This window comes from Drosophila bipectinata, chromosome 3R, assembly GCF_030179905.1.
Source record: "Drosophila bipectinata strain 14024-0381.07 chromosome 3R, DbipHiC1v2, whole genome shotgun sequence".
NCBI classification, from domain to species: Eukaryota; Metazoa; Arthropoda; class Insecta; order Diptera; family Drosophilidae; genus Drosophila; species Drosophila bipectinata.
The window spans coordinates 25,429,975-25,442,539 of NC_091739.1; the positions used below are offsets into that span (position 1 = coordinate 25,429,975).

Here is a 12,565-nt window from a genome sequence, read left to right on the forward strand (position 1 = left end):
TATTCCACATTATCTATAAAAGCAGATCCTTCTCTGCCACTTGGTAGGTGTGGACTCAAATATTTTTCTTCTCTTCAAAGTCTCTTCACAGTATTTCTCAATCTGCTTTTCCACGTCTGAGCGCCACTTCAGCTCCAAAAACAGGGGAAACACTTCACCTGTGCGTTTAAGCCTTCTCTCAGCGGTTTGATAGCATTTCCACGGTTGAGGCTCTATAACTAATAGCTCAGCCAGAAAGGACATTTTCCGAAGAAAGAGTTGCAGACCCTCATCATGGTGGTTTAGGTGTATCCACATTGTGATAGAGTAGCAACAAACAGCATCGAACTTTTGTCGATTAAACTTCTCTAAGTACTGTGGGACCTGCTCGAAAGCAGTCTCGTCCAAAACATCCACGCATGAGTAACTAATACTTTCAGGAAGTTCATTCCCTTCCACGGCGCGTTGAATCAGGCGCTCGTCTATGTCCACTCCAAGGATCCTCACAGATCTTTGCAAGAACTCCTCCAAATATTTGTGCAGGAGCTGGGTGAAAACTCCGCTGTTGCATCCCACATCCAAGACTAGATAGGGCTTTTCATCCAACGAATCCCCATCCTTTAGCCAAACGTCCTTATCCGGTAATAGTTTCACACGTTCTGTTGCTGAATTAAACTGATAATAATTCATAAAGTTTCCGTATTGAACGGCACCAGGATTGTTATTGCGGATCTCCATTTTCTCAGTTCCGAACACGATCAATAACAACGTGCTGAGTGTTGTTTTGATATTTTTGTTTTGGTTTCTTAAGTTGCCACATCGTCAAAATATACCACAAAAATACTAAGTAAGAGTGTTAGAAAACACTAACTTTTGGAAGGTCGCTTTCCAACACTGCTTGACATTTCATTTGTTTACGCCGCTTTCGCAAAATCAGGTAAATATTCCAAATTTACGTTAATTATTACGTTAATTAATGGTGAATGTTTGTTGTATGTAGCCACCATGACCGCAACCTTTGACGCCGCTCACACGGAAGGACCCGGATTCGTTGGCATTCGCTTCTGTCAGGAGTGCAACAACATGCTGTACCCCAAAGAGGACAAAGATAATAAAATCCTGCTCTACGCATGCAGGAACTGTGACTACAAACAGGAGGCGGACTCAAACTGCATCTACGTGAACAAAATCATGCACGAAATCGACGAACTGACGCATATTGTGCCGGATGTGATATCGGATCCCACGCTGCCTCGAACTGAAGACCACGCTTGCCCGAAGTGTTCCCATCGCGAGGCGGTCTTCTTCCAGGCACAAACACGACGCGCTGAGGAGGAGATGAGGCTGTACTATGTGTGCACTAATCAGAACTGCACTCACCGCTGGACCGAGTAGATTCCAGTAACCTTGTCCCATATAGTTGTAGCTAACTTAGCCCTAACCCTCAATGATAAAACAAAATCCAGGAAAAACGGCTAAAAAGATATTTGGTGAAGCCTTTAAGCTGTATGAATACCTGTAAATCTGGCAACCAATAAAAATAAATTCATTTACACAATATTTTTGGTTTTAGAAAAAAATTCATCTACACCCAGCAGTTAATTGGAACCAGAAAGTAAACAAATCGATGTAAAGGCAATTTGTAATATGATGCTCATATAGTATTTCCTGAGGTGTGAGAGATTCTCTGTTCACGTTTGGCATTGAGCCGCAAAAATGTCTCAACTGTTAGTGCTCAATACTTGATTGCTTCTCAATGCAACAACAACCGGCCAGCAGTTGCAAATGAATCAATGAATTACAGTAGATTTTTGTTTAGAGAGAAACTACCCAATCCGGCTAAATATATTCTTATAATTTTTAAAATAAAACTATACTACGATTAACCGAAAATAATTCGATATTAATTTAATAATGCATTATATAATTGTACATATTATTCTGCGAAACTACTGTTGAATATATACTGTAGTTATCACAGAGCAGGAGAAGAAATTCGTAGGAACGCAAACAAATTCCTGAGTACGAGACCCAATGACATTTTCGCATATTTATCATTGTTCTAAGCTAATCGAAGCTGACAAAAACAAAACCCCCAAAGAGACGAAGAAATGATTGAACAAGTTTCTTGTGCGTATCAAGCGGTTCGCTTTTTGCCATTTGATCGGACCTAGCCGGCTCCGGAACCGCCACCAAGTTTAGTTTGAGCTTAGAACTCGGCGCGACGTGTTGATCAAATCGCTGAGATGTGTTAAGAATACGCCTCAATAAAAAAAAATAATACAATTATAAAAAAAGGCAATAAAATGGCAAAGCCAAGGTCGCAAGATGCAGCTGGAAACGGGACGGACCAGAATCCGGAACCCAAGCTTAATTACTTCCAGAAGCTGTGGCGCTATCGCCACTACCTGGTGATCGAGCCCTTCTTCTTTTTCTACTTTATGGCATCGGTTTTCAATGCGGTGGCTATGCAGAATTTTCCCTTAGACAAAGCTTGCCGGGTGAATCTGGGTTACAATAAGGTGGTCTGTGACACTATGCTGGATAAATCGGAGGTGGGAATCGAGTGCGACGACTTTGATTTCGCCAACACCACCCAGGGGGCCACTCCGGATTTGGCCGACCTTGTGATCGGAGCCACGGGATTCAACTACACGGTCTGCAAGGCGGAACTGGAGGCCCAGATCCTAGCAGCAGATGTCTCCGGAAAACGAGCTCCGATGGGTAGAGTCATATAAATCATATAAGTATAAATAACACGAGTCGTTCATTAAATATACGCGTTTGGTGTTTGGCATTAGCATTGCTTAAATTTCAGGTTTGTGCTTAAATTAAACTCGAATTCTTTTTGGATATTAACTCCTCTGCATATTAAGTCTTGCCGAACCCATGGGATCTGAGGCATGCGTACACTCCAAAAAGAGTGATACTTGTTTCTTAAATATTCAATGAACTTAAAAAAATTAAAGTTTTACTTTCTTACTTTGAAAATATTTTTATTTATTCAAAAATAAAATATTGTTTTTTAAAATGTCATACTATTACTATTTACTATTACTATTAAGTTGAAAGCATAAGGAAGAACTATTTCCAAACTAACTTAAAACTTGATTTATGTGTTAATTATTCTGACTAGTTTTTAAATTAAATTTATGCACCACTTTCAGTATTTTAAAAGTTTAAAGTTTTCATGCTTCTACGCGTAAAATATATTTGTTATAAATTATTACTTTTTCACGGTGTAATTTTTTGTTTGCTCAGAATCAATGTCTTTTGATGGATGTCGTCGGAAATTAGCAGTTATCCTAACATCTAATTACCTTCTTTAATTGATTCACTCATGATCGCTGGCTCGAACTTATGTCTTTAGAAGCCAACGAAATTCCCCCATTATACATGGTGCCGGGTGATTAATTTGGAGCCGCAACTAAAGGCCTTAGCCTAGTCGTAATAGCCTCAAACCTGTTCTTTACATCGGATTCGTCTCGAGCGACTTTCGTGGGTTCACTGCCATTGTCATTGCCAAGGCGAGAAATCCATCCAAGCCATAGATAATAAATTAAGATTCCAAATCCAGTAAAAGCGTCATCTGAATTCGACACATTTATGAAGATGCTTTGCAGAATTCCGGTTTCAAGCATTCCATGTCTAATTACTTATGCAATAAGTTTATTAAAATGCATTGCATCACAGTTTGATAATTGAGCCTTCAAATAATTGACGCATAATGTCATACATTACATGACAAGAATTTTTATCCATTTTTAACTTATAAGAGTTCTATTAAGTGAAAAAAAAATCCTCTTTTTATTTGACAATGATAACAAGTTCTCGCCCGAAGAACAAGTTATTTTTTTCGCAAAAACATCTATGCATTTTTAATAAAGTCGGTTTGACGAAGTCTTAAAACTCGATTAGCGTGTTTAATTATAAACAAAAACAATGAAGCTCTCTTAAATGCAGCTAAATAAATTTACGCTTAACGAAATATAATTCTCACTTTGCTAAAAGATTATGGTAATGGATTTATGTTTTAATATTTTGTTTTTTAATATACTTTGTACTCTTATAGTTATAGTTTATTAATGAAATACCAGTTTTCAAATGAACTTTACATAATTTATTTTTAGAGCTGTTCTGCTAAATTCATCATGAAGTAAATGAAATTATCTAATATTTGTATTATTTTTTTTTTTAGCTGCTATTTTCCCGTTGATTGTCCTTCTTTTTGCTGGAGGATGGGCGGATCGCTACAACAAAAGAAAGCCCTGCATGATTCTGCCAATTGTGGGCGAGGCTTTGTCCTTTACATGTGAATATTATAATTATCTTTCTCGAAATAAACATAAATTTTAACAAATAAATACTTTAGGTCAGATCATCTCATCGATATTTTTCGACTCATTACCCATGGAGTTTGGAGCCTATTGTGAGGCTATTGTGCCTGCCCTCTTTGGTGGATTAACCTTCTGTTTGATGGCCATTTATAGTTACATCACCATAGCCACTCCGGAGGAGGACCGTGTATTTCGTTTTGGAATCTTTGCCATGTTTGTCACTGGAGTTCCCTTCATAGGGCAACCGATAAGTGGTTTACTGTTTAGTACCTTGGGATACACCTGTGAGTATGATGGATTTCGGTTAAAATATTTTTATTAAACAACATTATCTTTTTAGGGTCATTTGCCTCTGCAATTGTATTCCAAATCATTGCTATAACCTACATTATCTTCTTTGTGAAAGAGGTCAAGTCCACACCCAAATCGGTAGACTCTCAGTCCAATGAGCCTCCTCCACTGCCCTCGACCTTGCCGCCCAAGCAGGGTGCCGAGAATATGGCTTATGAGACCACAAATCTGGACGAGTTGCAGGCCAACAAGAATGTAAACTTCCAACTGACCCCACAAATGGAACCAAAAGTCGAGGTTGTGCCACCGAAAAAGTCCCTTTTCAAGGAATTTTTTGATCCCACATTGGTCTTGGACTGCATCCGCTTCCCCATTGTAAAACGACCCAACAATGGACGCCTTCTGCTCATCCTGCTTTTGTGTGCCTACTTCTTGACCGTGGGTCCCGTATCCGGAGAGAACGATTACTGGTACAGATTCACCCTTAAGAAGCTGGCCTGGAACGGCAACGACTTCAGTATCTATCTAACCTTGTCCAGTGGAGCGGCTCTGGTTGGCACCTTCATTGGTACCGCCATTCTTAGTAAACTACTAAAGGTTTCCGATTCCATGATCGGAATTCTGTCTGCCTTGTCCATTGTCTGCTCCCGTGTTCTGTTTGTAAGTTTTATTTTAAACTTCATAATTCTGTAATAATAATGTGTATAATTTTTCAGGCTTTTGCTAGCACCACTTCATCATTTTATGTAGCCGGAGTGGTGGATATGTTTGTCAGCTTACGAGTTATTGCCATAAAAACCATTGGATCCAGCATTGTCGATGGCGACGAATTGAGTAAGTGGATACTTTATACAGTTTTCTGTTTAAGGATATTTATAAATATTTATTTAATTACTTAACTTTCAGGTAAAATGTACTCGATCTTTGGCATCAGTGAGCCTATTGCCCAGTTCATTTTTCCTCCAATTTTCAGTGAAATCTACAAAAGCACTGTAGACTCATTCCCAGGGGCCATTTGGCTGTTTGGCGAAATCTTTTATATCCCCAATGTCTTGGTCTTTGTGTAAGTATCCATTATTTATTTAATAATTTCGATTTTTTTGTAATACAATTGTAAATTAAAGGCTGTGCTACTTCCTGTTGCGTCGCCGCAAGGCAAAGGAGCAAAAGAACTCTGTTGAGCTGGAGCGCAATGGTGCCAATGGTTCTAATGGAGCCAACGTTCCCGATAGCGAAATAACTAGTCTATAACTTATTAAAAGCCAGTTATTATGTATATTTACGAAATAAATTTTAACTTTTTCTATAAATGTTAATTATATCATACATGTGATGCCTGTAAAAATAAAAAGCGTAATTTTTTGCATTTAATTGATTTTTGGCCGTTGACTTTACTTAAGTAAAGAATATAATGTAATTAAGATAAAAGAGAGTCAAAAAAGCCCACAAATAAAAATGTAACAATGTAAGAAGGTTTATTTTTGGCAAATAAACAATAAAAAAGAATACTAAATAACCTCTGGCAATGGCCACAAATTACTTTTATTCGGGTCGAAGCTATTTTAGTTTAAGCCTTTCGGGTTTGTTTCCCACCGAAAAGTGGTAGTTTTCCAATCAGTAAATGCATTCAGTATGAGCAGCCAGCTGGCTCCTTTGGCGGGAGTGGGCGGTAATTGTTTGTGGGTGGCAACAACTGCCTTGAAACAATCGGGTGCTAATAATCCCGGGTAATCTGCGTGAGTGTGTTGCCGGGAGCATCCCAGCACAGACACAGGATCCAAGACATCACGCATCTTTGGTATCCACATTAATATAAAAGCAGTGCTGGAGAAACAGATGCTCAGAAGTTGCTGAAATTTTGACCAGGACAGTGCTAAACCATTCATTCCTGAAGTGTTCTGTGTTGGGATACACTATCCAGAACCGGAACCATAATGCGTCTCCTTTTGCTTCTGCTCTTCCTGTTCAGCCTATCCGTGGCATGCTTGGGTCAGACGTTTCAGTACTCCAGGGGTTGGACCAATGGAAAGCGGGCTCTGCAATCTGTGCCTTCACTGATGGCAAATGGATACATCCATCGGAGCAACGAATTTGGGTTTACCGATCTCCGCCATGTGCCAGATGGGAAGAACGATCTCAGGCTAGAAAAGTAAATAATATTTGTTGCTTGTTTATTTCAGATAATTAATAATATTTATGGTTTATTTAAGATGTCTGACGCAGCTTCAAATGTCTCTGATTAATCGGAACCCTGAAGTGGAGTGGAGCTTGAACCATGTGGACACCAGGCCTGGTGATATTAACTTGAAATCCAGCCCCAAAAACAATAATATCGACAATGTTCTTTACTCAATTACCAACCCGATTCGGAATTACCAAACTTTCGAAGAATTAAAAACAATTGGAAGAACTCTACCTGAAGCCAACGTCTATGAGAAACAGTAGATATGGAAACCCACAGCGATATTAACATAAATTGATATTATTATATTTTTATTAAAACTATAAAAGCTTAACAAAAATTGTGAAAAGTTGTATACTACATTTAAAAACGAAACCCTATGTTTTTGCAAATAAATAAACATTTTGAAAAATGTATCGATGTTTTATTTCAAATACAATATTCAAATTTTAATATTTCCAGTTTTATATTTCAAATAAATATATTTTATGTATGTAAATAAAGGTATTTTTACTGGGTGTAGTTTTAAAGTTTACTTTGTGTATAGATGAAAATTGACAAAGACGAGAATTGACAAATAAGTCAAGTTTTACGAGGTTCCTAATTAACATCAAATAACTTTAGAATACAAAAACCAGTCTATTAAATCATTTTAAGGACCATTGTAGTAGGACCATAAGTAGGTTTAATAAAGCCCTGTTCCTGATGCCCTCGGATTGTTAAACAAAAACATCAACTTGGTAGCAAAATATTATATTACACTTAAATTAAATTTTTGTACTGGAAGATTTTTAAGGCTTTTAAAGATCAATTTTCTTTTTCTTGTGTATGACTTAATTTATCTTAAAATGTAAGTATGTATTGCTATGTATTATTTTGCTATATAAGTACCTATGTACATACATATACATACATACAAATGTATATAAAAAATTCTATTTTTGCAATGTTTATTTTTGGTAAATCCTGAAATACAAGATTAAAGGTCAATCTGGACACATCAAACCCTCTGGCAATGGTCGTAAATTATTTTTTTCGGCTCTGTTCACTTTTTTTTTGTTTTTGCAAAAGCCTTTTACTTTCATCTACCCCTTTGCGTCAGTATACTGGTAGTTTTTCAATCAGTAAATGCATTCAGTTTGAGCAGCCATCTGGCTCCTTTGCGAGAGAGTGGGCGTGGCTGTATGTGGGAACTAACAGCCACCTTGAAACAATTGGGTGCTAATAATCCCGGTTAATCTGCGTAAGTGTGTGTTCCCGGGGGCATTCCAGCACAGAGACAGGCTCGAAGACATTACGCATCCTGGGCATCCAAATTGGTATAAAAGCTCTGCAAAATCATCCGATGCTCAGAAGTTGCTGGCATTTTATACAGAGCGGAACAGTTCTAAGCCTTTCCGTTTCCGGATAGTTCTGTACCGGGATCCCTTATCCGCAATCGGGACCATGTTGCGTCTCCTCCTGCTCCCGCTCTTCCTGTTTACCCTGTCCATGGCCTGCATGGGTCAGACGTTTCAGTATTCCAGGGGCTGGACAAATGGAAAACGAGCTCTTAATACTGGTTCCCCCCTTCTGAACAACGGGCATCTTCATCGGAGCAACGAGCTCAGTTTTTCGGATCTCTATGATTTACAAGATTGGAGCAGCGATCGCAGGCTCGAGCGGTAAGCTCCAAAGGATTTATTGAATACATTTTTAAGAGATATTATTTATATATATTATTTTAATATATATATTTTAATATAATATGATTTTAGTTGCTTGACGCAGCTCCAGCGGTCTTTGCTAAGTCGTAATTGTGTTCCAAGAGTGGAGTTAAATTTAAACCGGATGGACACCGATTCTGGGGATACCAACTCACATTCCAGACCCAACAACAATGAAAACGAGAACATGGTTTATACGAATACTAAGCCAAATCGACGCCAGTCGAATGAACTTCTCGACGAACTAAATGTTGCTGCAGTAGGAGGTTCATCGGAACCAAATGTATTTGGGAAACATTAACGAAGTTTTCAATAAAATACTGTATAAAAATGTTATTAAACTAGCAAAAAATGCTACAAAAATGTAAAAAAAAAAAAATACTTACAATAGAAATAAAGCTTTTGAAGAAAAATACGGCGTACATTGTTAAAACTCAAATTAAACCCAACATTGTTTCAGAAAAAATGTTAAATCATTATTTAGTTTACAATCATTTATAGGAAGCTTTGAAAGGAAGACTTCCCTCCCCAAATTCTTTTTAAGCTTGAAAGGAAGTTGACTATTGACGGTCTTGGACAGTTTGTAAAAGCACACTGCAAGCCTAGGCATTTTTTTTCGGAATAAATATTAGCCGAAGTGATTTTTTTTAAAACAAAATTAAACAAAAATGGAATAACATCAGTATTTTTCGCGCCACACTAAGAGGGGAACCCCTCTTCAGTGTTGCAAAGCTCGATAAACAGTGCTGCAAATCCAAACAAAAAAATAGTGTTATTAGCGAAACAATTTAACGATTATTATTTTGGGCAAATATCGATAGTCCGATATAAACATATAAATATATAGAAACAGCGAAAAAGCAAAAGAAAGGCGCAGCTCCCAAACCGAAACTGTTTAAAATCGATTTTTTCGCGAACTAAGCCGGAATTTTATTTGCAGAGTCCACGGAAAGATAATTGAAAGCCCGGGGAAAGCCCCATTTATTGAATTCCAGAGTTTTGTGCAGCTTAATTTGGGAGAGCCAGTTGTTCGCCAATTCCATCAAAAAGATACTTCGAGAACTAATATACCAATATACTTAAAATGACCAACCTGGAGAAGCAGCACGAAATGGTCAAGGGGAGCCTGGTGCAGTTCATCAGTGGCCATATTCCGGGGGCCGATTTCAGCGTGGTCGATGAAATTGTTCTGTCGTACATCATTTCTATTTTGGAGGAGGCCTCCCAGGATCCATGTTTTGATGTCGAGGGATTTGTTGAGATGATGGGCGCCTATTTCGAAGAGATCTCCACCATTGACCAGGGCGTCATCTGCGAGTGGATCTACAAGCTGGCTAGCGAGCTCACAGAGATGGAGAAGAACCAAGGAAACCACGACGCTATAAGCCTGTCACTCAAGTGGGTTTTACTAGCGGTTTTATTCAAGAAAAATTGTACAAAATAAGTTAATCTTTATTATAAGTATGTACTTATGTTTTTTATGCTTTATGCCTTTAGAAAGAATATTTTTTCATTTCAAAGGGGAATATTTCAAATATTATTTAATATTTCTTATTTTGTTCCAGTTCACTGAGCCTCTCGAGCATTATTCCGGAGTCGAAACTCCGTGCCAGAAACTCTTCAACTTCTGAAAAGGACGAACTTTCCTCAAATAGCAGCAGCAGCGGCAGTGGAGGTGGAAAGCGTTCTCAGCATTTGTCGGAGACCAGTGATGGAAGCTCCACTGACAGCTCCAGCTCAACTTGCGATTACTTCTTGGACGAGGCTGAGGTGTTGCAGGAAATGTTTCCCGACACAGCTTACGTTGAGGTAAACAATATTTATATTTTTACCCAAGTATATTTCATTGCTAAAAACTTTCGCAGATTAAGCACTGCATCGCTATTTCAAAGGGAGACATCGATAGCGCCACCCAGATCCTTTTACATCGACAGGAGACCAACCAGAGTCTAACTGACAAGTCCACCACTGGATATATCAAGAAAAATGTGGTGGTAGACGATAATGAACTCAAGAATCGTATAATTGCAAGGTGAGATCAAATATAAGATTGCGTTTATCTTTTATAAAAGGATGTATTTGTTTAACAATCATCTCATACTTTAAGGTACTCATATGTTGACAAAAATGCCACACAACGCGAGTACAAGCCGGTGGTACCGAAAATGGAACCGCGGAAGCTGGTCCGTTACCGGGACAATAAAATTGTATCCTTGAAGGGCGAACGATACACCGAGATTAAGCGCGACGAAGACGCTGAGTTAAAAAAACCCAAGAAGCAGATTCTACCGTAACTAAAGAGGGGCAGGAGCCTCTTTAAGTATTTTATCAAAAAGCAGAATAATCTACACCCGAATAACTTAACCGCACCTATGACACCGATCTACAGATCCACTGTACCCCTACCCGAGCACCCGAGAATATTATGCAATGAATTGCATACCTTTAGAGTGACCACCGCGGCCAGGAGTTATCCATCCCTCCTTCACCACCCTTCGCCAGTGATCCCCGCCCAGCTTAGCCAACGTTTAGATGCTTCCCCACAATGCAAAGGCGAGGAACGAGAACGAGAACAAGAAAGACCGAGAGTAGAGTTTCCAAATCCAAAACCGTATTCGAATACGAATCGGTATTCATTTTCATATCCCTTGAGTGAGTATGGTCAGGAATTTGTGATGCTGCTGCTGTCTCTACTGTTGCTAGTGGACCAAATGTGTCCCGCTCATCTCGCGTTCCCTCGCCCCAAAAAAGACACAAAGACTTTACATACCAAATTAGTTGATAGTTATGCTTTAGGACTACTTGCTTATACAATATTTGAGAGCCGAGCGGTCGCCTGCTTATGAGTCTGGATTCTGGAAACGGAATCTAAAAGACTCCAAATCGTAGAACGATCCGATTTATGACGACTGGAGTCGCGCCTGCGCTGTGACAACTCCTCAGTTCCTTACGCAAGCGAATTCGAATCAAAACGAACCGTATCTGTGAATCTCAAAACTGGAAATGTCTCAAATGTCCGTAAACAGTATTGTTATATTTCCTTAAAATTCTTAGGAATAAGTTGATCGTTTCCCTAGGATTTAACAAATTGTATATTTAAAATGTTGTTTTCTATTGGAATTAACCTAGTTTTCATCAAGTATTGAAAAAAAAGACACAGCAGCAGGTGCGACTTGCGTTTAACCCGAATTTGGCGCTCAAATATCATTATTTAGGTATTCGAATTTATGAATTTTGTTGGCCGTGTGCACAAGAACCTTGCCATATCTGTTTAAGATTTGTTAACCCTCTTGATATTGTAATATGTAACTCGATTTTTGTTTTCCACTGGTCCAAGTAAACTAGCAACAGTAGTCCAGCAACAAATATGCCACCAAAGCCACCACTTGCAACACAAACTAGTCCTCACCGCCCACTGACATAAATATATCTGGAACCCACTAGGAATCGGCTACTGCTCGGAGTAAGGCAGAATTAATAACAATAATCTAAACGTATTTAACATATATACACACGTACGAAATAATCGAATAATCACTATTTATATAGAGTAGCCAGAAAGGATCCTTAAATTGTGAACACACGCCCAATTAATTTAGATTTAAGCCTTTGCGATATATTCGGCAGCTTTGAATTTCTCACATTTTGTTTGAGACAAGAGAATAGGTTTTATAATTACGATGCTTTTTATATTTTAGTTTAAGTTTTAATTTAAATTATTTAATATCCCTGACCCCCGACCACCGTTAATTTTTTAATATTTTGCATTTTTACCACACCCTTATTTTCATATTTATTTAGCCTAAGCACAAAAAGATACATCACATATAAATGTATTTATGTTTATTTGGTTTCGGTTTTATATTACCAATTTTTATTTTAAGTTTTATATATTATTTTTGTGATATTAGCGTAAAAATCAAATAAAAAGATAAAACATTCGATTTAAACTTTTGGAATTATTGAATAAACTACTATCAATATATAACGAATGAAAAACTCTGTGTTTTCTTTTTGGATACTCGCTGGTATATTTGTAAATTTTAAAACGACGTTTAAATATGGCCAAT

At 38.0% G+C, this 12,565-nt stretch overlaps 6 protein-coding genes across 7 annotated transcripts; 5 read left to right on the forward strand and 1 right to left on the reverse strand.

Moving 5' to 3' along the window:
• Positions 1 to 7: 7 nt before the first annotated feature.
• On the reverse strand, positions 8 to 768 carry LOC108122199 (probable RNA methyltransferase CG11342). The gene has a single exon (XM_017236752.3). The coding sequence runs from the start codon at positions 715 to 717 to the stop codon at positions 10 to 12; it is 708 nt and encodes a 235-aa protein (XP_017092241.2). The 5' UTR covers positions 718 to 768; the 3' UTR covers positions 8 to 9.
• Positions 762 to 1,755, forward strand: Polr2I (RNA polymerase II subunit RpII15). Of its 2 annotated transcripts, XR_011443374.1 has the most exons (3): positions 762 to 916; positions 980 to 1,485; positions 1,553 to 1,755. XR_011443374.1 is itself a non-coding variant. In XM_017236753.3 (2 exons), the coding sequence occupies exon 2, from the start codon at positions 985 to 987 to the stop codon at positions 1,372 to 1,374; it is 390 nt and encodes a 129-aa protein (XP_017092242.1). In that variant the 5' UTR covers positions 762 to 916; positions 980 to 984; the 3' UTR covers positions 1,375 to 1,537. The 2 variants fall into 2 exon arrangements, 1 of the variants encoding a protein (XP_017092242.1); XM_017236753.3 differs by lacking the exon at positions 1,553 to 1,755 and having other exon boundaries at positions 980 to 1,537.
• A 436-nt stretch (positions 1,756 to 2,191) lies between these two features.
• On the forward strand, positions 2,192 to 6,054 carry LOC108122197 (probable peptidoglycan muropeptide transporter SLC46). Its single transcript, XM_017236751.3, has 7 exons — positions 2,192 to 2,703; positions 4,178 to 4,291; positions 4,352 to 4,600; positions 4,657 to 5,267; positions 5,324 to 5,441; positions 5,514 to 5,670; positions 5,732 to 6,054. The coding sequence occupies exons 1-7, from the start codon at positions 2,286 to 2,288 to the stop codon at positions 5,856 to 5,858; spliced, it is 1,794 nt and encodes a 597-aa protein (XP_017092240.2). The 5' UTR covers positions 2,192 to 2,285; the 3' UTR covers positions 5,859 to 6,054.
• A 487-nt stretch (positions 6,055 to 6,541) lies between these two features.
• LOC108121897 (pro-corazonin-like) lies at positions 6,542 to 7,136 on the forward strand. Its single transcript, XM_017236201.3, has 2 exons — positions 6,542 to 6,756; positions 6,818 to 7,136. Exons 1-2 carry the CDS (start codon positions 6,542 to 6,544, stop codon positions 7,050 to 7,052), a joined length of 450 nt encoding a protein of 149 aa, XP_017091690.2. The 3' UTR covers positions 7,053 to 7,136.
• Positions 7,137 to 7,921: 785 nt separating this feature from the next.
• LOC108121892 (pro-corazonin-like) lies at positions 7,922 to 8,902 on the forward strand. Its single transcript, XM_017236196.3, has 2 exons — positions 7,922 to 8,453; positions 8,547 to 8,902. Exons 1-2 carry the CDS (start codon positions 8,236 to 8,238, stop codon positions 8,794 to 8,796), a joined length of 468 nt encoding a protein of 155 aa, XP_017091685.2. The 5' UTR covers positions 7,922 to 8,235; the 3' UTR covers positions 8,797 to 8,902.
• Positions 8,903 to 9,338: 436 nt separating this feature from the next.
• LOC108122230 (CUE domain-containing protein 2) lies at positions 9,339 to 11,271 on the forward strand. The gene is made up of 4 exons (XM_017236794.3): positions 9,339 to 9,893; positions 10,061 to 10,304; positions 10,361 to 10,527; positions 10,603 to 11,271. Exons 1-4 carry the CDS (start codon positions 9,580 to 9,582, stop codon positions 10,787 to 10,789), a joined length of 912 nt encoding a protein of 303 aa, XP_017092283.2. The 5' UTR covers positions 9,339 to 9,579; the 3' UTR covers positions 10,790 to 11,271.
• Positions 11,272 to 12,565: the final 1,294 nt, after the last annotated feature.